At 36.3% G+C, this 27481-nt stretch overlaps 3 protein-coding genes across 5 annotated transcripts; 2 read left to right on the forward strand and 1 right to left on the reverse strand.

Annotated features, from left to right (window-relative positions):
- Nucleotides 1–316: 316 nt before the first annotated feature.
- Nucleotides 317–9826, reverse strand: LOC101264178 (protein TPLATE). The gene is made up of 7 exons (XM_004251023.5): nt 8420–9826; nt 6748–7344; nt 5777–6138; nt 4997–5300; nt 3274–3396; nt 1519–1965; nt 317–1049 (listed from the first exon to the last, which is right to left on the reverse strand). The coding sequence occupies exons 1-7, from the start codon at nt 9545–9547 to the stop codon at nt 525–527; spliced, it is 3486 nt and encodes a 1161-aa protein (XP_004251071.1). The 5' UTR covers nt 9548–9826; the 3' UTR covers nt 317–524.
- Nucleotides 9827–10652: 826 nt separating this feature from the next.
- LOC101264487 (mitochondrial fission protein ELM1) lies at nt 10653–20531 on the forward strand. Its single transcript, XM_004251024.5, has 10 exons — nt 10653–11083; nt 12120–12349; nt 14699–14795; nt 17046–17195; nt 17306–17432; nt 18161–18273; nt 18364–18427; nt 18516–18609; nt 18702–18810; nt 20107–20531. Exons 1-10 carry the CDS (start codon nt 10892–10894, stop codon nt 20206–20208), a joined length of 1278 nt encoding a protein of 425 aa, XP_004251072.1. The 5' UTR covers nt 10653–10891; the 3' UTR covers nt 20209–20531.
- Nucleotides 20532–21400: 869 nt separating this feature from the next.
- LOC101264788 (OVARIAN TUMOR DOMAIN-containing deubiquitinating enzyme 6) lies at nt 21401–27475 on the forward strand. Of its 3 annotated transcripts, none has more exons than XM_004251026.5 (9): nt 21401–21625; nt 22088–23050; nt 23344–23505; nt 25656–25733; nt 25963–26041; nt 26161–26306; nt 26516–26581; nt 26679–26853; nt 27011–27475. In XM_004251026.5, exons 2-9 carry the CDS (start codon nt 22382–22384, stop codon nt 27208–27210), a joined length of 1575 nt encoding a protein of 524 aa, XP_004251074.1. In that variant the 5' UTR covers nt 21401–21625; nt 22088–22381; the 3' UTR covers nt 27211–27475. The 3 variants fall into 3 exon arrangements, with proteins under 3 accessions (XP_004251074.1, XP_004251073.1, XP_010313374.1); XM_004251025.5 differs by having other exon boundaries at nt 22231–23050; XM_010315072.4 differs by having other exon boundaries at nt 21412–21625; nt 22221–23050.
- Nucleotides 27476–27481: the final 6 nt, after the last annotated feature.

Consider the following 27481-nt stretch of genomic DNA (forward strand, 5'->3'; position numbering starts at 1 on the left):
TGTCTTCACTAGAATTATTTTTTGCTCTTCTTTTTTTTTTTCCTAGGTTTGTTTTGAATTCATATATACCATGTTTAGAAATTAATATAATATACAATTTTATGATATACATATGATTTATTTTCTGTCATGAAAATATAAAAAAATAAGTATTTTGATGTATGCAGCAAGTATTTGGGATATACATGTATAATATAATGATATTTGTTAATCTAATATTATGAAGTAAATTATTTTTTTGGCTATCAAACTGTCAATATTTCACAATATCCTAACATGAACTATGAAGAAGAAATTAAATTATGAAAACAAAGGGTAGATAAAAAGTTCATTTGAACAGACAAAAAATGTAGTAGTAATAGAATTAATTTACAGGCTTCAAAAAGGTACATAGAAATTACAAAACTGGGAGAAAAGAAATAAACTAGAATTACATAAAAACAAACTTGAAACTCATTTCAATCAACTAACTTCTAAATCAATTATCAAACCAAAATATATCAAAAGAAAATAAGCAAAAAAAATTAGTTTACTTTGGTGTTTCTATCTTTACAGAGCATATGCCATTCTTGAATAATAGCTGCTTGAAGTGCTCGATGCTCGGCTTCTTCTGCTGTCAACTTGAATAAAGTAGTTGGTCCCTTAGTTTTACCACCTTCAACGTTAAGTATGTCATCGTTCTTATTGTTATCATCGTCTTCTTCTTCTTCCTCCTCTTCTTCATCCTCGGATTTTGGAGACTTTGGGCGAGGTCTTGCAGCCTTTAGTAAGGCTATTCGTTCCATTGAAATCTTTAGATTTTCAGCAGCAGTTACCTTCACTTCATCTTCAGGCATGTATTCAACACCGCCATCAGTTAGGTCATCCAACCAACCCTGAAAATCTGAAGCAATCTCCTTGGTAATGGATTCGTCTGATGCTCGGATAACAAATTTGCACATCATTGTGGTTGTCTCGTCGCCAAGGTCCACATTTCTGCTCACTTCACTTGCACCAAAAACCATCATGCCTAAAAACCCTCCGTACCAGGTTTTAGCAGCAAAACAGAGCTGTTCAATACCAAACAGCAATGAGATAAAGAAAATATGGAATATATTGAATTTGAACAATTATAAATTCAGACAATAAGTTACCCCCACCCCAAACTATTGTCATTTTGCGAGTTTTATATCTGAACTATTGGGTGTTCCTATTATCCCCTGGCCTATTGCTTCCTTTATATTAAAAAAATCACTGGTTGAATATGGGCAAAATGTTTGGCATAACTTGTTGAGAGGTGTGTGGGAGATGATTGGAATATTGAGTTCACGGTAGTTTAGGGGGATCGGTGAACACTCAATAGTTTATGTATGGAACATGCAAAACGGTGACAGTTTAGGGGTTCCCAATAGTTCATATGTAAAATGCCCAATCAGAAGTGCCTGAAAACTTAAAGATGACTTCTAAATCCAACATAGTAAAACTCTTTCAAAAGAGAATCAGAAGACCAAAAAAACTCTTCAGAAAGAAGTTACTGACCTCAAATCCAGCAACTGTACGGATGATGTGCGAGCAAACTCGATGGAAAGGTTTGGACGACAGTGATTTCAGGCCACTTAGAAATGGAGACTCCCCATATTGCTGAGCAGCAGTGGCCATGAATCCACTTCCTTCATATGTATAGGTGCCAGTACACTCAACTATTGCAGGTAAACTAGGCCATAGACGAAAATATTCAACTGGTGAAATTTTGTGTGGCAAAAGAAGCTCGGTCAGAGGAATTTTGTATGGCTGACATCTCAAAATGACAGGTTCCCCTAATTCAGGTCTCATGCTTTTCTTTTGTCTCATAACTTGTGGATCCTCTTCAGAGTCTTCATAATCAGAAGGACCAGAACCATAGAAAGGATAGTAAAGTACTTGAACCCAAAGGTCACAACGCTCAAAATGGGAAACACCCACAGTAACACTGGTGAGTACTGGTTCCTGGATTCATGCAAGTCCAGTCAATTATCAGTCATGACTGAAGAGGAAGCTATCAATGTCAAGAGTACCACAAATGAACATTTGGGTCCAAGATTCAATGTATACGGATAATGAATGAAAAATATAAACGGTTATTCAAAATCAAGCAACTCTTTAGAGCCAAACGAAATAAGCATAAAAGGTTTCAGGTACATCAGAAAGATCCCGTCCCTATCCCCCCTACCCCCTACCCACCCAATCTTTTGGCCCAATCGAAGGTAGGGAACTGCCTTGTAAAAAAGAGGCGATGTTGGTCCGAAAAACCTGGAACAACCAATACAAGTTTCTACACTATTTTGTATTTTCAATATGGGAAATGAAATTTTAAGACTTGAAACAAGTCATTGGGATCTCTAACCATTACATATTTCTTCTTCCTTCTCAAATGTCAAGCTAAAATATAGAGGTGTAACCACAACAGACATGCAAGAGACAATCTAGGCTTATAATTGTATTTGTATAGTATCTGAAAACACGAATTATGGTTTTTTCAATGTTGATAAGTGGTGAATATGGTAAAAAAGAAAAAAGATTAGAAACCTCAGACAACAACAAAAAGATTCATGAACCTTGACTTCTATCTTAGCGTGCCAATTATCAATTAACAACTGACACTACAGCATGCCATCTGTAGTAACCTAAAATAAGATAGTTAAATAGGCATGATTCCTCTAAAACAAATGGAACTTTTTACATGAGAAAACTCACCCAATTCACATGATACTAGAGCATGCAGAGATCTTAGGTTTGATTCTCCCCATCCTATAGCCTAAAAGGATTTTATGTACTTGGTCTACGCAAAAAGATTGTCCCATGTGTGATGAGGCATAGTGAAGATTTAATTAAGTAAATAATATTGTCATCTTTCAAGCCATTTAAATTGCTAAATAGTACTATGTTGCTTGGACTCTCCAAAAACTCAGTTGCGCCTGTGTCGGATTCTCAAAAAATGCAATAATTTTGACGAATCTGATACGCACCCAGTGACATTTTGGAAGAGTCTTGACTGTCTGAGCAACATAGAAACAATATGTTACACGCAATTCAATTACTACTTCAATGATCCAAATCACTAATGTTGTAATGTCTGTTCCAGGAAAAACTGTACTAATTTTATCAAGTTAGCATTTGACAGTAACCATAGTCATAATACATTTTTAGACAAAAGTCACATGAGAAGATGCATCTAGAAGGTGGACAAAAAATAGTAATAATAATGAGCAAAATAGTTTTGCCTTCTGTTAGCAGAAGAATCAAACATTGGTTAACCTGTGAATTAAGATTCCGCAGCTGGCGTACGGCTTGAGGAGATCCATCCATGAAATACAATCCACCAGAAAGTCCAACTCTTAAATCCACCCGGTTAAGTTCTATCTCGGTCAAATTCAAAACCTGCAAACACTATGATTGTTAGTACAATGAAAACCATGTTGTTCACGCAAAGGTGCAAATACACTGTATTTGTTGCTGGATGCTGCCTCCAAAATTTACGAAAATTAAAAATAAATAGTGATTCACCTGACCAATGGTTCCTAAAACAATGCAACTCATATTTCATCAAAATATTTGTAAGCACATAACAATAAGGCTGCCCCCATGGCCCACTAACCAATTATGGGATATTTGATGAATCATCAAAGATCTCAAACATATCGATCAAATTAATTGTAAGTGCAGCTAGCTTCACAGGTAAACCAACCACCATTCCCAATCATGTTATCTGTGGTTTGTTGTCCACCTCCCTTGCATTTCAGAGCAAGATGCGCTAATGAACTTGTTATCATGTTATTTGCTTGCGTGTTTATTCAGCAGTTCACTCCTATTTGGTAATTACTCATGAAAAAACTATAATTGGGATACTATAAATGAGACACAGCAAGATCTAAGTCAATTGGTAGGGTTGCATAGAATTGTCCAAAGATATCATATGAGACTTTTTTTATAAAGCACTAGCTAGTTGCCTTAATAGGGAAAGAAGTATTTGCAAATTATTGCTCAATATATATAGTGAAAAGAAGAGATGGAAATGGGGTGGGGTGGATGCATAGCTGGGCTGGTTAAAGTTTATGCAGGGCATGGTGGGGAGATCTTATGCCAGGGGCAGGTTTCAATTTTTGAATATTTAATGCAGGTCAGGGGTGGGTTGCTGATCAAACTTTTCTTCCGATGATTGCTGATCGAACTGAAGATCAAATGGATGTGGAAAAAATCCACTCATGCCCATGTTTGAGTTCAATGTCTATTCCGTTTGTTCTTCTCTGTTTTTGTCTAAACATAGAATAGCTAGTTACTAAGGTAACAGGTATCAATTGCATTCACAAAATTTGTGTTTCGTCTAACTGAAGCAAGAAAAGACGTGTCGTTAAAAGTTCTTCCTATCAAAACACGATAAATATTTTTAAAATAGTTTTACTAAAAAAAGGTAGATATAACTTTATAGAATAATTGACGTTCCTTGTTGCACTTTGTACTGGTCTATACCAGTACATTTTATACTAGTCTTAAGCACTATAGCCAAACTCTTCTTTCCAGTTCGAATGTTTAAAAAAAAGTATCTCAACATCCCTAAAGCTCTGCAGCATGATTCAAAATGTTCATTTAATGAAGCTGGATTTGCCTTTACCACCACATAATACATCCCATCTTCCCTGCCAACCAAACATCCAAACTCTTCTTCATCATTTCAGTAAGAATGTAACGAGAAACTGTCCTTCCATCCCAAAATATCTCAGCAAGATATTTTATTTCTTTCTTTTTTTTCTTTATGAAAAAAATATCTCAGCAAGATTTAACTTTGTTCATCAGAAGTATACTATATGCATTCTACCATCTACCACCAGGAAGCTGATCACAATTGTCCTACAGCCAAGACATGGTTGCTAGGATGCCATAATGGCAAGAAACCTTTTGTAAATGCTTTCAAAGATACAGCGCACAGAAGAAACAAATCAACGATAAGTTGATAACAACAAAGAGAAGTAGAGATCTTGACCTTTAAGTGCAGAGTAAATCTTCCATCACTTGGATCAGTCAAATGATATGCTTCAACATAACAAGGATCACTGCTGCCAGTCAAAGTATATGCACTAGGAGGAACCTTGAGTAAAGTAGAATCTACTCGTTTAGCCAGCAATAGAGCTAGCTCACTAGGATCAGGCCTCCAAAGCTCTAAAATAGCCTTGTGCACCAATCCTTCCAGTTTTCGGTCCTGAGCAGCAGATGCGTCATAAAACTGAACTGTTAACTTGTGATGGCTAAATGGATAATCTCCTCTTGCTTCACCAACCCCAGCCCACCTTGGAAAGATAAAAGAAAATAGAAATATCATCCAACAATTCTCTAGAGAATGACGTATCATCCAATTGCTAAGAAAGTCTATAACTTCTCTGATGAAGTATCCTACAACCAACTAAACCCCTCATATTTGCTTAAACAGATTATGTTATTTTAAACACTAAACCTCCCCCCACTTCCTGGAGGAACCGAGGGGATACTGACAGCAGAAGTTTAAATGTTTAACTAGGAATAGACTACAATCTAATCCTTTCAGGTTAACTCCCACAATCTCATAGTCATAGGAGCTTATTTTTCCAAAACAGATGAGGGATTCTGAATAGAGATATAGAAGCCAAATGATTTTGAGGAGTTTAAATTTATATGAAGAGTTTTCCCTTCATTTCAGTCGTTTTACAGGGTAATCAGATATGGGAAGCATCTGATCTACATTATATTACCATTATCAACTGAGAGAAAAGAGTAACATCCAACTCACTTGCTTTCCGAGTGGTTGGTGACATATTTGATCCTCTGCAGTATTAACCGACACTGATGTTTGTTCACTGAGTCAGCTAATGCATTGGTCCTAAACTCTTCAAGTTCTTTTATTAGCAATTGCCCTGCCCTGGGATTACGTGATCCCAACCTCTGAGCACACAGAAGAACTGCTTGAACATCTTGAAGGCGATTTGTGCTGCTGGCAGACGAATCTATATTGAAGAGAACTTTGTGGATATTTGATATTATTATATTCAGGGGATCTTCTGGATCATCAGCCAGAAGTGGATCCAAACCTTCTAGATCAATATGCTCTGAGATAGCCCAAATAAGTCGAGTACATATTCTAGGAGTGTTCACCTGCAAGATGCAAGTTCCAGACAAATTTAAGAAACAATATGTCACCTGGTTAGTGAAGTAGTACAGAAGGTTGGAACATGACAAAGGTGAGCCTGAAGTAGAACAGAAATTACTAAATAAAACTCAATTGTGGAAGAAAAGCACCCCGAATAACTTCAGATTATATATAGCTTTACCTTCTCCCCTTCCCTTCAGTTCAGTATTATGAAGGAAGGGGGACATAGTCAGAGAAGGTGTAGAGTTCCTTTAGCGGATGACATGCTGATGAACAAACTCTGTGCAGCTCAATATCATCTTAGCATAGGAAAAAAACTAAGAAAAGTTAAGCTAGAATAATGCAAAAGCATTCAGTACCAGAGATGAAAACTTCATGTTGGTTTAGGACGGCTGATATAATGAGGTAGGCTCAGCTAAACAAGAACTTCTGTAAGACTTATTAAGCATATGTAAACACAACATAATACTTGGGCATCTTGAGTAACTTTGGTTTTGTTGGCAATACAAAAGGCAATTAAAGTTTAAAACATACAATTCCATGGGCTAGAACAATCTCCAAGGACAAATTGCATATTACATGTGTCATTAAATAACTATAAAAGCTCAACAAACCTCACGTAGATCTTTGACAAGATCCCTTTGCAAATTCTGCAACCGCGTTTCATTCAGAATCTGGTCCTGAGAAGCCCCATCTTTGACTCTTTTCACACCTCCTCTTGTATCATAAATGTGACAAAGCCTGACAAGCAACTTCAAATAGCAGTCAATAGCATATGTTCGACCTTCACAATCCCATTTGACACATGGTCTACAAACTTCCACCACTTCCAAAGCTGGTTCTGTCCAGTTTAATGCACCATAACCAGTTCCATATGCTAAAGCTCCAATAACTCTGCTCTCCATACCTGAATTTTTTTGTTCAGGAAGTGGCAGTGATAACTGAAAGCAGCTCTCCACCAGCATTGCAACTAGTTCTTCTCTAAACAAGGTTTTACTTGTTACACTATGGAGGTCCTCTTTTATTCTTGCATTCTCAAAAAGTGAAGCAATATCGGTTCCAGGAACAGGTTTTTGCCCTCTTCTAACACTCTCTTTTGCAAAAAGATCAACACAGAGAGCGGTTCGACAAATGCATGCTAATGCATGCATGCGATCTGACTCTGCTCTCAGGTTTCTCACCATAAGAAGCAGCTTATTAAATAAAGAAACCTGCAGAAAGTAAATGTATTAGATAAGTTTTTTCTAGACAATGACTGAACAAAAAGTTGACAAGGCCATCATCATGAAAGTAAATCAATTCTCCTTCATGATCAGATCAGAATAATTCTTAACAAAATGCACAATTGAATCACCAAAAGATCTGACTGCGATATACCAAGATCACAGAGGTGATGAAAAATGGGAACTGAACAATGTTTCTGCAAATATGCCCGACCAGCTAGAACACCAAGAGGTGAAATTAGAGTCCTATCATTTTTCTCTTTTCAATTCTTTTAAAACCAACCAGCAACTAACAAGCAAAAATGAAGACTGAACTCCAAGTAGTTTGCACTGAGTTCAGAAAAAACAAAAGAATAAAGGTAGAGTATACTAAACTAAGGCCAGATGAAAAGAAGGATGAAGGAAATGAAGAGGAGATCTCTACCAACAGGATTTAAATGAAACCATTTGTGTTCAATCAATTCAAATTGAAACGTAAAATTCTTGAGAAGGAAACTTCAAAAACAAGAGCATAATATATTCTGAACAGTAATATACACCTACTAGATTGCTGAACAACTTGCAGCAAACATTAGCATAATGCAAAACTGAGGCAGGGGAACTGATTATAGTAGCATGCATCAGGAAATCCAGTTATACCAGTCAATGATTTATTTTTATTTTTTTGAGAAGTTAACATATCCAGTATATTTATAAGTATCGTCATGACAAAATTTGTGATGGAAGCCAAAACGTGACAGTTAATCATGAGAAAACAAAATAACAAAAATACAATCTTTGTTCTTCTTGTAAGGAGCTTAAAACATCTAAGAATGATTCCTAATCATCTATGTATTCTGATTAATGTTATACCTTTTCTCTTTTAGATCGATAATTAATGTAATACTTTAACGGGTCATGATTTCAGTAACTGCTACTGAACAGTGAAGTGACGTAATCATTTCAGATATAATCATCATAGAGGATCATAGAAACTACAAGATTGATGTTGTTAATAAGCCAAATCAGTAATTTCCATTTGTCCTCAAAAGAAGACAAACAAGAAGGCAGTGGATTCACCAACCTGCATACTGAGATCAAGAAGATGCAAATTGGTGACAACAGCTCTAACGATACTCTCTCTTGCAGAAGAAAACTCTTGTCTATCCCAAAGAGTGAGAATTGCAATGATGGATGTGGATGCCCACTCGGGTTTCCCTCCAGGAACATCAGCCAAGTATAACATGTTAATCCCCACCTCAAATATCAATGATGGATCCAGTGATGATGCTAGAAAAGGTGCCAAATGTGAAACAACATCAGACACACCCACAAACTTCTCCACATTCACAGTGTCTAATGAACTTGCATTCCCATTCTTGGAAGACCTCGATAACTTCTTGATCACCTCTAACGAACCCGAAGCTACTGCCTTTACAGCATACACAAGCGGACAAACTGTAGCTCGAAAATTCTCTATGGGGAGAACCAATGACCGCGCCATTAACGCATTCCTTCTTCTCCAAACAAAATCCACCATAGAAGAAACCCAATTAGACCTAATAGCAACAGAATTTTCACTATCCACTAGCTTATCACCAGCCAAACGACTCATCCTTTTCGATTCAAACTCCTGAAACAATCTCCCTACAGACTCAAATGCCACTTTCGCAACAGCATCAGATTTATCAAGCATGTTCTGCCCTATCCTATTCCACCAATTAGAAACCCTATCCAACAAATTCATATTATTCTCACACAATGTCACCAGATCATCACGTGCAAGGATACAACCAAGAGTTTCAGTAATAGCAAAACGGAGATTATCACTGGGAGAATCAAAACAGCTAGAGATCTGCTTGTTACAGTCAGAAATAAGCTTACCAAGACGGTAAGAAGGAATAGCAGCAAGTATAGATACAGCAGCAGCAGTAACGTCCGGGTCAGGAAAGTCGAGATCGTTACGAATTCCGGTACAAACAGTTTCCCAAAGGTCAGCAGTAAGACGAGTGGATCTAATTAGGTCAAATGCTAGCTTTTTCGAAATGGCGGAAGCTGGTGACGCGACGATCTCTTCAACAGCGGATTTAGCGATGACGGAGATGTCTCTTCCGGCTGCGGATTGTTGTAGAGCTTGTAAAAGAGCTCCTGATTGACGGAGTGCGTCATTTGAACGGAGATCGGCTTGGATCTGAGCGAAAAGTATATCCATTTGTAGCCGTGGAAGTGAGCGAAACAGTAGAGATTAGTATGTTTTGCTCTGAAGCAAAATCACACCAGTAGTAGTAGGATGCTGCTTCGGAGCTCTAATGGAGGAAAGGTCACTCAACTGTGAGTTGCCATATGTAGCTTTTTCTGATCACGGAGGGAAGTTTCCGGCGGGCCGGTGGATCGTTTTAACGGGGAGCTTTATCTAAGGATTTTGCAAATATAGTCCTTATTTGACGCTCAAAAGTGAATTTTTACCATAAACTGTTAACTTAGTATTTATTCACATATCATTTTTAATTTAGTGTATCCTATGAGTAGAAATTTGTGTTTGATTAATCAATTTTTTAAAATACACTTTGATAATTCTAAAGTCATAATTTGTGCTTGATCCAAATTTTTAAAATATACTTGTATTCTACTTATAAGAGTAAAGTTATTTTACTTAAAGAAAAAATTTGATCAAACAAACTAATAGTATTTTCATATTGAATATAATTGGAGTTATGCGAAAATTGATGGTTAGGTCGATTATGTTATATGGGGCGAAGTTTTATTTAGTCAAGAACTTAGGTTCATAAGATGCATGTAGCGAAAGATAAGAATGTATGGACAAAATGGGGAAATCGAGATTAAAGTGGTTTGAATACATAAAAAAAAATGCACATATTCTCGTTAGGAAGCACGAGGGGTGCTTATAATCGATATGAGGAAAGGTACAGGTAGATCTTATATGTATTGGGGAGAAGTGATTGACATGTCCTGACTCAACTTCAAATCGTCGGGAACATGTCCTTATATAATGAAGTGTTTTTGGAGGATTTGCACTATGCCTCTAGTTAATTGCTAAGTAGTCCCACCATTTTCTTCTTCGTTGTATTTGGATTTGCTACACTTAAGCTGATAGTCTTTAACATAATGATCACGAGATAAATGATAACGTCTCTACATATATTATATCCTCTTCAAACCTAGTTATGATATTTCAATGGATATGTTGTTATTGTTATATTAAAGTCGTAATCAAACTATGTTAAACTAAGTAATAGAAAAAAAGTGTTATTGATTTAACTTATTTTTATGTACTAATAATAATATTTGACTTCAATGTAATATTATTCTCTTTTTTTTTCTTCTCTAAAAAAATAAAAATAAAATAAAAAAAGTAATCGAAAAACCTTGCTGTCCTTCCCACGAAATCATCAAATAGAAAGAAGAAGAAAAATCAACTCTTTTTTGTATTCTTTTGGCCTTTGCGGTTATCTAAAGCCATCATCAGTTGTTTGAAGTGAAATCGATCTTCTACAATTCTAGGGTTTGATATTGTTTTTTTTCAATTTCAGTATAAATGAAGCCGATACGGTTACCGGAACCTCCATCAAGTCCACGAGGAATCGGCGGTGTGCCGGATATATTTGAAGGTGGAGTTCATGGTGTGATTAGGCGAGCTGTTGTCATCGGTAATGGTTTTCCTGCTTCGGAGAATCAAAGTATTGGTCTGATTCAAGCACTCGGCCTCTCTGATAAGCACACTCTATATGTAAGCTCCTTTTCCTCAGTATTCGTCCAGTAATCTAATTACCTTCTATTGTCTTCAATGCGGAGATTTGATTAGTATTGAAATTAGTTGGCAGAAAGTTGTGATAGTTATTCTAGAGGTTGAATTATTTTGTTTACAATGAGGACAGATAAAATTGCAGGAAACTCAAACTTAATAGGATTATGTTTGTCATATAGATATTGATCTGCGTGGTGTATCCGAGTGATTTCTCCATGCATCTTACATGGACCTAGTGAAATTGATTTAGGAGAATTAGACTTGGAGTTGATGGAGTATTGTGTTATATGTGTGCTGATTTCTGGTAATTGATTTAAATATGTCTGTATCGTGCCGCTTTGTGTTGAAAATGATAGTGGAACCAAAACTTATGAAAATTTTGGGTAGCGCCAAATGTTTTTAGTAGCTTGTGGTTGTGAAGGTATTTTTGTAGGGGATCATTCAGAATTTATAGGTTAATAAAGTCAAACATGACAAGATAGTGGGCATGGAATTGAAATATTGTGTCTCGAGATTTTGGGTGGTGGGATTGCACTGATGACGGTTAATAGTTTCTTAACTGGTAAAGGGTTGAAAACTGTTTACTGCTTTTCCTATAGATTTTGATTGCACAACATTGGGGCTTAGTGTCTTATTACCTTTTGCTTTCTTGCTTCAAATTGAGCAAACAGGATGATAGACCTCTTCACTTTTAATTCCGTTTTTCGCTAACCCTGATTTATGTCTTGGTTGCCTGGCTATTTTGTTGATCCTCTCACAATGTATAGAAACCCGTTCACTTGTTCAAAAGTTTGCGTGAGTAGAGTGAATGAAACAATTGAAGGTTCTACTAATCTGGTTGATATTAGAATTTTCATGTCTTCCTTGATTTGAACGGTGTTATTTTAAAGTATGAAGTAATACAGAGAGGTAAGTAGGGGCTGAAAACTCGAAAGTCCTGTATTTATTTTGGGATAAGGTAATTGTTGATACATCTTTTTTAAAAAGAAATTGCTATTGATGCTTTCTATACATGCAGCGGGTTACTAGACCAAGAGGAGGAGTGAATGAGTGGCTACACTGGCTTCCTGTATCATTACACAAAACGGTGTATTACATCATAAGCCAGATATGTGGGATTCTATTGAGAAGAAGGACTAGAAAACTAGGAACTTTGCCTATGGAAAATGGTGGCAATGTAGGCTTGTCATCTATTTTGGAAGCTGACGTGAAGAGTATTGTTAGAATGGCTCGCGAGACATTTGAGAAGTAAGTTTCCACACAATTCCTAACATCATCTTCATTCATGTGATTCGTTTGGTTGCTGTTGCATTTTATGATAATTGTTTAATCATGGTAGTAATTTTTGAAGTATGTGGTCATTTCATTTTTTTTTATGAGAAGGGAAACCCACAGCCGCTACCCTTTGGGTGCGCACAGGGTAAAACCTCCACTCGTATGCAATAGCTTGCAAACCAGATAGGAGAGGTAACCTGCACTAGTCAAGACTTGTGCAATGAGCTCGACCCAGAAGGCAAACCCCTTGCTTTCGCTGGCAAGGGGTTTCGAACTTGAGACCTCCAACATAGAAGTCCCAAGCTCAAACCACTGGGCCACCCCGAAGGGTTGTGGTCATTTCATCTTAAAAGTTAAGCTCTTAAAACTTAAGCTTAGAGAATGCACACTTTTCTTACTTAATTATGTCTTTGACACTCCCCCTTACGTGTGCTTAGTTTTTTTCATGGACCTAATGCGTGAAAATTCTTTTTGATAATGAGTGGCTGAGAGACATAAACTTATAAACTTTGTTTGCTATGATACTATGAAAAAAAATAAAAACTTGTCATAGACTTAATTAACATGGTATAAGGGGTGCTCCTTAATCCTTATAATGGAGTCTTAGATTATGTATTATGTATAATATGGTAGGTAATTGTTAATCACTATGCTGATAAGGTAAATAAACATTCTTTAATCAAATATGAAATATTTTAACATATTTAATATAATATTAGGTATAATTTTTCTTGTTCAAGTAATGATAAATCTAGACATGGATGAATTTAGACCCATATTCACTTGACATTCTAACATACTCCCTTAATTTCAAAGTGGACCAACCTACTTCAGAGTGCTTAATTCACCAAAAAGTTGACGTTTGCGGGAATAGTGCAGAGAAAAGAAAAGAAAGAAAAGAAAAGTGGCGTCAGAATTTATTTCGTCAAGAAGTCGTTCGTAACTCTATTTTCAACCACCAAGCAGAGATAGTGTTATAGATCCCGTAAATATTATCAATTTTACTTAATTAGCATAACAACAAGAATTTAGGGTTTAAGGGAGTAACAGGTCTGTCGTGCAAACCGGATCTTGAAAAGGCATGCGATCATGTGAATTGGAAATCCCAAGATTCCGTTACGCTTCAATAGGAATTTTGGGAGAAGTGGAGAAAATGGATCTATTTTTGTTCTTCTTCAGTGAGATTTTCTGTGTTGTTTAATGGTAACCAGTAAAGTGAAGTTTTTTGGATTTTCAACGGGTTTGAGACAGGGAGATCCTTTAGCTTCGATGTTATTTATTTTAGTCATGGAAGCTTTGAGCAGGATGATGCATAATGTTGTCTTTTTGTGTCTGTATGTGGGAGAGGATGTTATAGTTGATAAATATGGGATTACTGAAGGGGGTTGGAAAACTAGACATGTAGAACCTTTTGGTTATGGGGCGTGGACGAATGTCTTGAAGGAATGGGACTATTTTGTGGAAAATATCTCATTTTAGTTGGTAGTCGGGAGGAGAGTATACTTTTGGGAGTGACCTTTTGGTATTTGAGATTTAGAAGGGGTTTCCAAGATTGATAAGTGAGTGAGTTTCAAAGATTGATTGACTTACTTCATAGGAAAATTAGTCTGGTGGATAATCTCAATGTTTTGGTGGTGGGGCTTGGGAAACAATGGACTGTTTGGGTGATGTCTTTTTATGACAAACTTTTGGTCAGGGAGAAGATTGATTTCCTATGTAAATTAATATGCTCTCCAACTATGTCAAGGAAGATGTGCTATTTCACTTGGCCAACCTCTAGAGGGGTGATTTTGACAGCAAAAAAGTCTTGGAAAATGGAAGGCTGTCTGCGTCAGTTGATGTAACAAGTTAAGGAGGCAGACTAGGACATGGACGTTCTTCTTTTAAATTGCAGGATTATCATGAGACTATGGCTGAGATGTGAGTAGCATGCACTGAAGATAAATTGAGATAATATCATTTGAAATTGTTTGGTCATGTCCTGCATCAACATCGACCTTCAGATGCACCGATCAATAGGTTTGGAACCATGGTGAGGAAAAGTTTGAAAATGATATGAGGTAGACCTAAAATCACATAGGGAAATTACCTTTGTAGACCTACAATTTCTTGAAATCAATTCAGCTTAGCTAAATATAGGGCACAATAGAAGAAAAAGATACAATTATGAGTCTAACACATCTGAAATAACCACATGATCATCTCTATAACCTTTCTCAATTCTCATACATGACCTTCAATTTTGTAATGGTAGAACTAGTCTTTGTGCTCTTGATAAAAAACTCAGTGAAGTAAAGGTAGCTAATGATTGTTCATTCTCAGGGATGGTCCATTGCTGGTGATTGCATCTGGAAGAGATACGATCTCAATAACTAGCTCCATTAAAAGATTGGCATCTGATAATGTTTTTGTTGTCCAGGTATGAAATCTGATTCTTCTGTGGGGAACATGTTTTTTCTGCAGATTGCTATAGTGGAAAGTTCATTTAACCACTTCCTTACTTCTTTATAATCACCTCCTCCTGTTTATATATTTTTTTAAATGACTTTCCTGCATCAGTGATGAAATAATTGGATGATTTATTCCTTGTGGAGATTAAAAGAAGAGAGGAACTGGTGTAACGGTTCTGTTTTTTGACAAAGTTAACAAGTTTTTTTTACAAACATTTCTAGGAAGAAGCTATCTGTTGTAACAAACTGATGGCCTCGAGGAAAGGAATCCCTTGGATCCACAGGGGCTGAGGAATTATTAGTATTCTTCAAATTGGGTTGGTTAAATCATGCGTACAGAAAGGCGAAAGCTTCCTAATTACAAGCCTAACCATGATGAACTTAAATTTCTATCAAATTAGTTCTATATTATCTTGAAGGTCTGCAGTATAACTCTGAACGCTTAAAAGACAAGGTTCCAAGAAGCACGATTCATAACACAATTGAAACCAATGATCTATTTCTTGGTAATTGCCATCTTATTTCTTCTCGTGGTAGATTTTTTAATGTCTTCTGACATCCTTTTTTTTTTCCAATACAATAGAAGTTGTGCATTGTGGACCCTTCTTCTCTATGGTTGTTTAACTCTTGCTGTTGGACAGCTTTGTTTGTAGATGAACTTTCATCTACTGGAGGTATAGGAACCTAGAAACTAAGAACTAAGAACTAAGAAAATGAGAGAAGAGTTAGATGCTTCATGCTTTACAACAGTTTCCATTTCTTTAGATATACTTGTATGTCTGGTTATCAAAAAAACTTATATGAGAAAGATGCGATTTACTCTTGCAGTTCATTTTATTTGATAAGTTAGTCTTGTAGTTTTTTTCTGGTTACCTATTAGAGACTAAATGCTTGAGAAGCTAAAGGCATGTTGAATTTTTTTGTATAACTTCCTTTTTTCTTCTTCAGACAGATACTTTAAGCTATCTATATTTGGATACACAAGTCTACATGTCAATGAACAATGTATCTTTTTTTTTTGGCCCACTCTGTCAATCAGCTGTTGCCATGAATTAGTACAATAGATGTTCTCCTGCTAAAGATAACTGCTAGTTGATATGAGCTACAGTGGAACCAAAATATTGAAGAAATTAGGCTGCAAGTCTAGTGAAATTCCTTGTAGTGAATGTGCAAATCTGTTGTGTTTCTAAAAGCAACAAGGTCTATGAGGCTTGAAGCAAAAAGCAAGAAGTGAGCACAAAAGTCAATAACATTAAAAAATATCAAATACATATGAATTTAGTACTTTAATAATCAATTACAACTATGCACCTAAGGGTATAACCTAGTGGTCGATGAAGTGGGTTGAGAATTTTGAGATCTCAAGTTCAAATTCATGCAGAGTCAAAAAGACTAGGTGATTTCTTCCATCTGTCCGAGCCTTTGACAGAGTTACCTGATACCTGTGTTAGTGAGAGGTAGCAGGTACCTTGTGAAATTAGTCGAGGTACGAGCAGACGGCCCAAACACCATGATATAAAAATGTTGATATTAATCCAACTCATCAATTGAGATTCAACGAATTGAATGCTTCTCTTGTTGGATCACTTTGTGCATCACTATTTGAAGTACACACTTATGTGAAATCCATGACTTCACCCATGAAGCGATAATCCCTTGCTTCGCACAGTGATGGCTTTCAGTAACACGCACAAGTCACATTATTTGGCAATTGTTATTGTTCCTTGTTTTCTGAGTGCTTTGTAATGCTTTCCGTATTTATTTGGCATGTCCTCTTTACTTCTGTACCTTTCTTTTTCATACTGCTTTGATGTGCGTTACTTGAGCAGAGGGTCTCTTGGAAACACCCTCTCTACCTCCACGAGGTAGGGATAAGGTCCGGGTACATTCTACCCTCCCCAGGCTCCACCTATTGAATTACACTGTGTATGCTGTTGTTTGTGTACACAAGTTGCTCTGACTAGAGACTTCTTAAACTTTTGTGATAATTTTTTTTTCTTGAACAGCTGGTTGACTAATGAAGTATTCCTAAATTTTTTGGACTGTTAATTGTAGCTGCTGATTTTCCTGTTTAGTTCAGCAAAGAAAGCTGTTATTGCATATTTGGATTGTATGCCGTGTATTTTTTTATTTTTTTATTTTTTTTGTAAATTCTTGAATATTGTTGGGTCTGGAGAAGAAAATCTTATTGATTTGTCTATGCTGTATTTTAACTTCAGATTCAGCATCCAAGGTCCCGTTTGGACAGGTTCGACATGGTAATCACCCCCAAGCATGACTATTACTCTTTAACTCCTCAAGGAAAGGAACAAGTTCCTCGTTTTCTGCAAAAGTGGATAACACCCCAAGAACCACCTGATAAGCATGTTGTAGGTATCCTCAACATTTATATTTAGTTTTAGCATGTAATGTAATATATTTCTGTGTTGAGAGCTTTTGTACCTACATTGCTGAACTATGAATTTTGTTTTCTGGAAAGGTACTTACGGTAGGAGCTCTACATCAAGTTGATTTTGCTGCTCTTAGAGCTGCAGCTGCCACCTGGCATGAAGAGTTTGCACCTTTGCCGAAGCCCTTATTGGTGGTCAACATTGGAGGCCCTACAAGTACGATATTTCTTAAATTCAATGACTTATATCCTTTATTGCAAAATTGAACTCCACAACTTCATTTTGTTGAAGAAAGGAAAGTATGAATAGACAAGGCTGAAGTAACATTAGATATAAATTGGAATAAGCTTTGTATGAAAAAGACTAGGCTGAAATAACATGAGATATGAATTGGAATAAACATCGTATGAAAAGACGAGGCTGAAATAACATGAGATATGTATTGGAATAAAATTCTTATCCCATGTAAAGCAGACAGGTCTGTTTGTGTAGATTTATTGGTTGCTTTCAAAATTTTGTTTTTTTATGTTGTTGCCGCTCAACATCTTCTTGAGTGGACTATACTTTATCTTCATAACTGGGTTTCATATTGCTTGGTTCATAGTTTGAGGATACCTGTAACCCAATTTATTCTGTTCCAATCAGTCTTAAATGAGTATCATTCCTTCTCGACAGCTAGTATCTACATAGTTTAATCATCTTTGTTGCATGGTTTACACGTTATTTGGAGACTTCCAAGAAGGTAGTATATTTGAATCTTGCTTTTCTCTATCTTCAGTTTTTAAGTGGTCTCGGAAAACCTAGACATGTATGAGAATTCATGAAATTTTATCAGGACTGTAGAGTATGACTATTTTTTTCTTTATCTATCCCTTTGCTGTAGCTTCTCCGTTGCCGCTAGGCTCATGTGTATAAATCTTATATCGTTCCTGGATTATGATTAGGATACTGCAGGTATGGGGCAGACCTTGTAAAGCAATTAACAGCCTCCCTTCACAATGTTCTTGGGAGCTGTGGGAGCATAAGAATCTCGTTCTCCAGAAGGACACCAGAAAAGGTATTTTTTTTACAGATTGTGTTTTAAATTATACCAATTGGTAACATCTTTAATGTGTTTGACACACTGTGCAATGCTCATTTCTTGTAGCATTCCAAAATCGTGGTCAAAGAGCTTGGTTTGGATCCAAAAGTACACATTTGGAATGGTGAAGGTGACTCAGATACTATAATCTGTAATGGTTGTGTAGTTATAGTTTTATTTGGATGGTCATCTAACGGATACTTTTTTTTAATATTCAGAGCCAAATCCACACATGGGGCATCTGGCTTGGGCTGATGTTTTTGTTATCACAGCAGATTCAGTTAGCATGTTGAGTGAGGCTTGCAGTACTGGGTATGTCTCACTATTTGCTCAGCAGTTAATGATCTAGTATTTTTAACATGATTTTCCTAAAATTTCGTTATGATTCATATCTTCCTTCCCAGGAAGCCTGTGTATGTAGTTGGAGCCGAACGCTGTACATGGAAGTTCACAGAGTTCCACAAGACACTTAGAGAGAGAGGACTGACTAGGCCATTCACTGGACTTGAGGATGTAAGGATCCCTTCTCCTTTCTCCTTTATGGATAAAATAGGGGAACTTTTAACTTGAGAAATACATTCGGTGCAAACTAAACTGATGATTCTTGTTCAGAGTAGTTGATAGTTGTGATGATATTCTGCCTTGAGAAAAGGAAGATTGTTCTTCTATACAAGTATGCCTAGACAATGCTAGGTGCTTGTGTGTCCAAACTTGTCTTTCTTGTCACTACAAGCATTTGGCTTTGACGGGATGGTGGTTAATTTAGAACATGGTTGGCGTGTTTATTCTTTTGTGTTTACGTGGTATTGTTCTCATGCGTTAAATAGCGATGAGTCACCTAAGAAGTGTGTTCATAGAATGAGCTTTACAGGAAGGCATCTGGATTGCTCATGCTGAAAATATTCTGAGAGTTACTTAGATTATTTGCTTGTGGAAGCAGCATATATGATTTATGGGCAATTACTTAGATTTACATTTTGTGCTACAACCTTATCTGATAGAAAAGAATCTTAAAGCTTGAAACCAATCTTACCTGGGATTGCAAATCCAAAGTTTGTCAGTGGATCCAGCTGTAACAGTGCCTATAATTGATTTCTTCTATGCAATACTAGTCGATACTGTTAGCATGATTGGACAGATTCTAACTATCTGTACATATATATGTGATAAACTCTAAATATTTGTGTAGTGATGATAGGAGATAGCATAGATTAATGTAGCATATTTTCAGAAATATTACAATTAGGAATATATATAGCAGAACTTTAGGCATGTAAATCAGAATTCTCTCTATTTAATGGAAGAACTTCATTTGACAGAACTCATTCAGCAACATTGACTAGTCAGTGCTTTGATTCTTAGTTTCTTTCATCTGTGATTTCTTCAGAATTGATCAAATCATCAAATTACGTTGATAGGTCCACATATTATGCGTAGTGTTAAGGCATGTATACGCCTCTATTTTTTCTCATGAAATCTTTAGAATTTCACTGCTTAGCTTTCAATCCGCCTCGTGAAAAATTGGAAAAAATGGTTCATTTTCCCATATAGAAGTATATTTGCTTGAGTGAATATGTCTAAGATGTATTGCTTTACCCATAAAGAAGTAATTTTTTGAGATTGCCTTGATTATCGAGTTGAGAGGAAGTTCTCACATCTGGAAGACTACTTGACAACAGCAATAACTACGCCTCACTCCCAAATCCCAATCAAGTTGGAGTCGGCTATTTGAATTCCTTTTCTGTTCTGTTAATACACTTAACATATTTCCATCTTCTTTTTTCTTAAATCTCCCCTTTGACAACGCAGATGTCGGAAAGCTGGAGTTACCCTCCGCTTAATGATACCGCAGTTGCAGCTAGCCGTGTGAATGAAGCTCTTGCTGAGAAAGGATGGAAGATTAAAGCATAAAAAATCCTTTTGGTCTAATATTGTTGTTGTTACAAATTTTACTTCTCTATTTACATTTATGATGTGTTCAGAGTTCTTAGTCCATGTATTATGATTGATTTAATTTTACAGGAGGAAAGAAAAGAAGAGATATCCAGTTAAAATCAGAGTTGAACAATGAGGCTCTTATTCTTTTTTAACTCATTGAGGGGGTTTTCCACTTATATATTGACAAAAATAAATGTCAATCTTCATATGTAAAGTAGAAGCATTTGCTTGCTCAACCAAAGATAAAAAAAAATTAACAAGTTTAAATCTAATTATGCTTTGTTGGATTTTTTAAATATATATATTATATATGTGTGTGAACCTATAGTTTGGTGTGAGATGTTCTTTTTAATTGTTATTTATTTAGGATGGAAAAATGTTCGAATCTTCCCCTATTGTTTGCATTTCGGCTTAATAGGATCGTCCAGTTTCTATATAACTTGTTTGAGACGTCACTGGAAGGTGGATATGGCTTAGTGGAGCGAAAAGGATTTTTTCCATACCAAGTTTGTGAATAAGTGACTCGTCTAGCAAGGAATATTTGTCTTTTAGCTAAATAGGATAGATTGAATTCAAATATTTTTAAGAATGTCTACTAAGCTACGATTTTGTCTAGTCTTCTTCGGCCTATGTTTCGAAGCTAGAAAAAAATTTGGCCTTTTGGAATCTCTCTTGAATAACGATCAACCATTTAGTCTTGAATAATGATCAGATGTCGAGATTAATGCATCCAATGGCTGAGCCCTCAGGGGTTCATTCAGAATCCATTCGTGGAGAATTATACTATTTATACATGGATAAAAATAATATCAAATATATATAGCAGGTGTCGAGTCTTCTTCATCTGCTTCGTGTGTCTATTTCTTTAGATTTTAAAGTTCGAAAATTTTGACTCAAAGATTTGTTTGAAAGGCTATAGTTTCATTATTAGATACTCGTCCCTCCTATTACATCCTATTCATTATTTGATCTTGATACTAGGTAGATGTTTCTATCAAATAATAATAAAATTAGGTTGAAGATATAAAACTTTATAATACCTACATGTCAAATATTAATTTATTTCTTATTATATATAATATATACATGTGAAAAAATTGAACTTAAAGATATTGGATATATTTTTATTTATTTATTTTAAATTGTTTTAAAGAGTAAAAAACTCAGCCTCCCATTATTTCCACTTACCTCATCTGTCTCTCTCTAGAAAAAACCCAGCTTTCTCTCTCTATACGTACACACGTATATATATCCATCTGCATACATATGTACATTTCTTCACCTAGAAGTTTATTTGTACCCATTTTCCCCATTTGTTCGGAATCTTCATGTAATAAACCCTAGCTAGCTTCTACTAGCAGGTTCTGGTTGCTGGTGATTCTAAAATCAAGTAAGTTATATCTAACTTTGGTCAACTATATCCTTCTGCATTTGTTTTAGTTTTTTTTTTGTATGCTGAGATGTGTTTTTTCATCAATATTTTGTTGATTCTGTTTGTGGGGTTTGGTAATTAGCTTGAAAGGTTGATTCTTGATATTCTATTAAGATATCTTTGTGGTAAAGTTTCTATTTTTTCAAGAATTGGGGTTTGTCTTTATTGATTGCTGTGTAAATTTTTGATGATCTCATGTGTATGGCTGTGGACATTTTGGGGTGTTTTTCCTTTTAAATTTTTTGATTTTTTTGAAGCTGGCATGGTTTAATGGATTAGTTATATGATGAAACTTGTTGAATTTGAATTTTGGTATTTCAAAATGTTCTTGTGGTTAAGTGAAGTGAATTGGGTCCTTTTTTGGGTATATCTTTGTTTTTTTCTTAGTTTTTTGTGGTGATTTGATGGTCTTTATTGCAGTTTTGACTAGTGGAGGTGAACTTTGTATTTGGGGCTTTACTTTTGGGTAATTTCAAGTGGCATTAGGAAAAAAGGGGGTTTTCTTGTTTCAAAATAAGATTATTGGAGATCAAGGTCTCATGAGAATTTTTAGGGGAATGCAGAAATTAGTTCGTGAGTATAAGACAAAAGTTAGCTGCTGGGACAAATCGTTCAGCCAAGGTATTGGTGTGACTGCCCCAAAGGCCAGGAAGCGTGACAAATTCAAAGCAAGGGCTTTATTTCTCTAATTTCGGTTGAAGAAGACTACACAAAATGACTAGGATACTGGTTCAGCGCGGTTCTGCTGGAGCTTCATCGTCTTCATCCTCAAATCAAAACAGGTCATCAACTTCAATCCCTGGTTCGTCTTCTTCTTCAGCTCCAACCCAGCCACAGGCGTCTAGTAGTAGTCAGGTATTATCAGCTTTGAAAGATGATGATTTCGTGGAAGAAATACAAGAACAGGTTGCTTTAGAAGAGTCGTCCGTTGCTTCTTCAAACTATAAGGGTGACGGTGAATTGTTGGAAAGTTTGGGCAGCGAAGAAAGCAACAATGAAGAAAAGATTGTTGACAACGAGAAGAGAAATAGTGGTTTTGACAGTGAGGATTTGACAAGGAAATGTGATGGTTTAGGAGTCGTGGAAGAGGAAAATGAGGAAAGTTCCGTTCAGAGGCTTGCACGTAGTTCATGTCCACCTCCACCTCCTGTCCCGCCCCCGAAACCTGCTTCATTAAACTCAAGTCCTAGAAGATCTCTGACGGGCAGTTCACATGCTATCCGGATAGGATCATCTAGGGGAACTGCTGGGCGATCTACTGTCTCAACCAGGACTTCACCTGCTGGATCCAGGCCATCCTCTCCACGGTCACATTGTGAAAGCGAAGGTTATAATAGTGCTGATGAGCAGAACCCTAACTTCGGATCCTCATATGATGATGTGGTATGTCCCATCACTGTATCAATTAAAGTAGATTATGGATAATTTATGCCCCTTTCGTTGGTCATTGAGAATAAGAATCAGCTTTGTCTCTTTACTTATGCATTCTATTGGTTGGTGAACATTTTTTCCGGATTGACAAGTTTGAGTAAGGAAAGTGGAAATTCTGCTCTCACTATGTAGCCTTAAGTGAAGAAGTCACTGTATCTTGTGATTTTAAAGTTAAAGCCATTTGAGGATGATTTAGGATTTCAACATATCCAAATCTGCAAGCTAACATGATTCCTTTCTTTTAGGAGAGAGAGCGGCAGTTCGAAATGGACTTAAGACGAGCCAAAGGCTTAGAAGTTAAGAAAATGTTGGAAGATGGGAATTGCCTTTTCCGTGCTGTTGCTGACCAAGTATATGGTGATTCTGAAGCTTATGATTTGGTCAGGCAGATGTGCATTGACTACATGGTAATCTTTCTAATGAGGGGTCACTTATGAAGTTGCGTAACAACATTCTATTCTACTGCTACTTTCCTTCTTTCCTTGCTAGGTTGAAAATATCTACTCGCTTGATTCTAGTTTCTTTCAGCAGTACTAGGAGGAAAGCTGACATGTGTATACGAATTTTTCTTTAACCATTAGGATAGCCTCAGTTCTGTTAGTTCTCTTATTTCTGATTTTTGTGTTCAATAAATTGAGGGACTACAGGATTACAGGCTAGGATTAAAAAAATGAGGGACAGAATAAAAGAAGTAAATTTCTTTTGAAAACTACAACAACAACAAGGCCCCAATCTTAAATAAGTTGGGGTCTGATATAATAATTCCTTACTAATCATGTTTCCTCATCTAAGCTCAACTCATATCATCATCATACCAAAGAAATAGTAGGAGTGAAAAACAAGTATAATATGTATAAGTACTAGTAATAACAATAACAATGATGCTACTTCATTAAAAAAACATAACAATGGTAATCTTATAAGTTCTCTATTTTTACTGGCATATGTGTCTACTGTATCCTATTATAGAAAGAAGAAGTAGTAGATGTCTGCTGTATTAACTATTAAGAGAACACAGGAATGTGTTGGGCTTAACGCCTCACCTTCCCACACTGGCATAAGTGCAGTCCGTCGAATTGAGAGATGAATATGATTTCCCTATTATCATTCCTATGGTTCACGCAGATTATTTTTCTTTTTAAAAAATCAAGTAGTGTTATAAATGAACAAAAACAACACAAAGACCATGGTGGGTTGCTACCAGCAAAAAGGATAACAAAACAAGTGAACCTGTTCTACCTATGCACTTAATCTAAAACGTCTAACAGGGTTTGTGCAGATAGTTAGTTGATGTACTTTTTGTACGATCCAATCTATTACTCTTCCCCCTCTAAAGGTCCAGTTAAATAATACTTCCCCAATAGTGCCTGGCATCAACCATTGAAGACTTGACCAATGCAGTACTTTCCACCCATTGGTTATTGATTGGGGCAGTGACAGGAAGTTGGGAGTTGAGATAGCTGTGAAGGAAAATAAGCGTATAGAGTCATTTTCTGGAAAATATCTTCCCTCTCATACAAAAAGAACACCTATGTCTCCCATAAGAATATAACATGTGTAACTCAATAGAGAGAAGAATTTCATCCTATAGAATACAAGAGTTGGTTAATGTGGACAATGCTTATTTTAGCTTATTACTGGGCATAGTTGACAATAGAGACATTAGAAATGAGTTTGTCTGATTTGTAATGTCAACGTTATCCAAAGTATTTTTAGGTTACCGGTGGTTTGTGTTTTTCAAATATCACGTTAATTTGGGACACATCAAAATTCCTGGATGTCTATACAAATAAATTCTGTTATTTGGCGAAAGAGCTACTGTTTATCTTCAGGTAGCATGCTTCTATTTATTAATCATCTCTAGCATTCTCTGAAATCAATGATGATCAGCTCTCAGAAGATGTTATACTTTGTAAGGTTTGCAGCAATTACCTTGCCCTTTTTAGAAGTAATAATTACTTGGTTTACTTGCCAATTTTTTGTTTTCTTGCAACAATTACCTTGCTACACAACCTTGGGTAAATTTACCTTCTGTCTTAGTGTGCTCATGTTTGTGTAATTTAACTAGACAAATAACAGCTACTAATGTTTCATGGGTTAAGTGAGGTTCTGTATGTCTACACCTTTTTTTAATTTTTTTTTTTTTTTGGGGGGGGGGGGGGGGGGGGGGGTTGAGAATTGGGAGAAAGTTTATAGGTATGTCTGCATTAGTTCTTCCTTTGGTTTTTCAGTTCATCTTGTCTGCTTCATGAGAATCTAACTCAGTATGGCAATCCTTCCTCAAAAAAATAATCTAAGTAGACTTCCCTCTGATGCTTCATCAATTGTTTCCCGTGTTCCCTTGGCATCCAAGTCCTTAACCTAGAGAATATAAGAACGCTACTGTCTGTAAAGGCATCCATGTGTACGTTGTGCTGGCGTCACTTACATCATATCTACTAGGAGTGTTTTCAATGTTTGGGAGGTTGATATAAAATCTCATAATCATCACTATCTTTCTGCAAAACCTTTACCAATCCTCTCATTATTTATTTCTCAATGTGCTTCTTTGTAATAGGAGCGGGAAAGAGATCACTTCTCTCAGTTTATAACTGAAGGTTTCACTTCCTATTGCAAGAGAAAAAGGAGAGACAAAGTAAGTCACATTGCAGTTCACTAGTATTCCCTGTCTTATTTGTTGATTCTGTCAGACTAGTACAATTTTTAAATAATTTGCTATAACATTGAATAGGAATGTCCTCTGTTGAGAATCTGTGGCTCCTGTTTTGCTTGTGTTTTTGAAATATATGTTGTGGCATGTCTGTCTTTGTTCCTTTATCCTTTTTATGTGGCAATCAGACTAATGGTCTCTATTGGCTTGATAGGTTTATGGCAACAATGTGGAGATTCAAGCTTTATCTGAAATGTATAATCGCCCTATTCATATATATTCTTATAGCACAGGTACCCTTCTTTTGTTATTCTTTTTTAGACACCAGTAATGATTTTATCGCAACTGGCCAGTCTCTGTGGATTCTATATTTGTGCTGCCAGAGTTTAATTTCTGGAATTCACTAATGCAGAACCAATCAATACATTCCACGGAAGTTATAATACAGACAGCCCTCCTGTTCGACTCAGTTTTCATCATGGAAATCATTACAATTCACTTGTTGATCCACGTCGACTAACTGTTGGTGCTGGCCTTGGGTTTAGCTCTCTACAAGGGGTAAAATTTCTAATCTACGAACAGACATGATGTTGACTTTCTATAGCTGTCGTATTGGATAAACTTCATTGGCTGTGTGCTTACAGCTCTTGGGTGTCGAATTATGTGGGTGATGCTAATATTTAACTAGTTTGTAGATCATCATCTGTAGCATCTAGTAGCTCTGGTTCCATTTATCGTCTCTTTATCTTTTCTTCTTTATTGTATAGAGGAACGTTGATAAGGATCAGGTCAAAGCAGCAATAAAAGCTCAACAGGATCAGCAAATTGATAATGTAAGCACCTCAAAATTCATTTTGGTCTTAATCACCTTGATAACAAACGGGACATTGATGTTGTTTTGACTATATATGCTAAAACGGTTCAATTCAGGCTCTTCTGGCTGAAGGACGCTTTTATTCAGATCTTGAGCTCACTGAAAAGGAGATTGAACGCATGGTAGTGGAAGCTTCTAGGGCTGAGTATGTTGCCAATGACAAGTTCAGACAGCAGCTTGGTTGTCGAGAAACTTCCACTTCTAATGCTGAACCATCATCATCTGGAGCTAGTAAGTTCATGCTGACTTTCGATGTGGATTTTGCCTTCACTAACAATACTAGACTAGTTTGTTTGTTTGTCCTTCTATTGATATAAAATCAGCTATTGTTGTGGTTGCAAGACTTCAACTATCTTGATCCTGCTAACTTTTTTCTGTTGAATCGCAGGGTCGTCAGGAAGTGACACACATCAGGAAGGCATCCGAGAGGTCCTTAGCGACTGCATCCAGATTATGCTGTCGATGGGATTTAGCTATGCACGAGTGATAGAGGCTTATAGCATATTTGGGGATGATGTGGATTCCATGGTATGTTATCTCATCGAAACCAGCAATAGCAGCAGACGTAAAGGAAAAGCAACTGAATGATGAGATAATAGTTTCTTCTTTCTGTCTAGTACTAGTATGACTGTATCTTATCTCGCTGAAACCTTGAACGCGTTATTTTCTGCCTTAAATCTACCCACTGGTGTGTTTCGGGTTGTGGCGTTGGAGCTTGACTTCCTTTCTTCTCTGCTTCTACTTCTGGTAGTAGGGACTGATAAATGTTTGCATCTTCAAATAATTTCTGTTTCACTTGGTGTTCTACAGACAGGTCCTCCTCAATAAATAACCTTTTCTTGAATTTACCAAATTTGTT

The sequence above is a fragment of the Solanum lycopersicum genome, chromosome 11, assembly GCF_036512215.1.
Source record: "Solanum lycopersicum chromosome 11, SLM_r2.1".
Classification (NCBI taxonomy): domain Eukaryota; kingdom Viridiplantae; phylum Streptophyta; class Magnoliopsida; order Solanales; family Solanaceae; genus Solanum; species Solanum lycopersicum.

Bases quoted from the DNA above. Each gene is read 5' to 3' on its own strand.
- LOC101264178 (XM_004251023.5), bottom strand. From the start codon at position 9,547: ATGGATATACTTTTCGCTCAGATCCAAGCCGATCTCCGTTCAAATGAC. The intron at 7,345-8,419 runs GTTGGTGAATCC...TACTTTCTGCAG, and splicing joins TTCTTGATCTCAGTATGCAG to GTTTCTTTATTTAATAAGCT. The intron at 1,050-1,518 runs GTCAGTAACTTC...GGTATTGAACAG, and splicing joins GTACAGTTGCTGGATTTGAG to CTCTGTTTTGCTGCTAAAAC.
- LOC101264487 (XM_004251024.5), top strand. From the start codon at position 10,892: ATGAAGCCGATACGGTTACCGGAACCTCCATCAAGTCCACGAGGAATC. The intron at 14,796-17,045 runs GTATGAAATCTG...TTTTAACTTCAG, and splicing joins ATAATGTTTTTGTTGTCCAG to ATTCAGCATCCAAGGTCCCG. The intron at 18,274-18,363 runs GTATTTTTTTTA...CATTTCTTGTAG, and splicing joins CCAGAAGGACACCAGAAAAG to CATTCCAAAATCGTGGTCAA.
- LOC101264788 (XM_004251026.5), top strand. From the start codon at position 22,382: ATGACTAGGATACTGGTTCAGCGCGGTTCTGCTGGAGCTTCATCGTCT. The intron at 23,051-23,343 runs GTATGTCCCATC...CCTTTCTTTTAG, and splicing joins GATCCTCATATGATGATGTG to GAGAGAGAGCGGCAGTTCGA. The intron at 25,734-25,962 runs GTAAGTCACATT...TTGGCTTGATAG, and splicing joins AGAGAAAAAGGAGAGACAAA to GTTTATGGCAACAATGTGGA.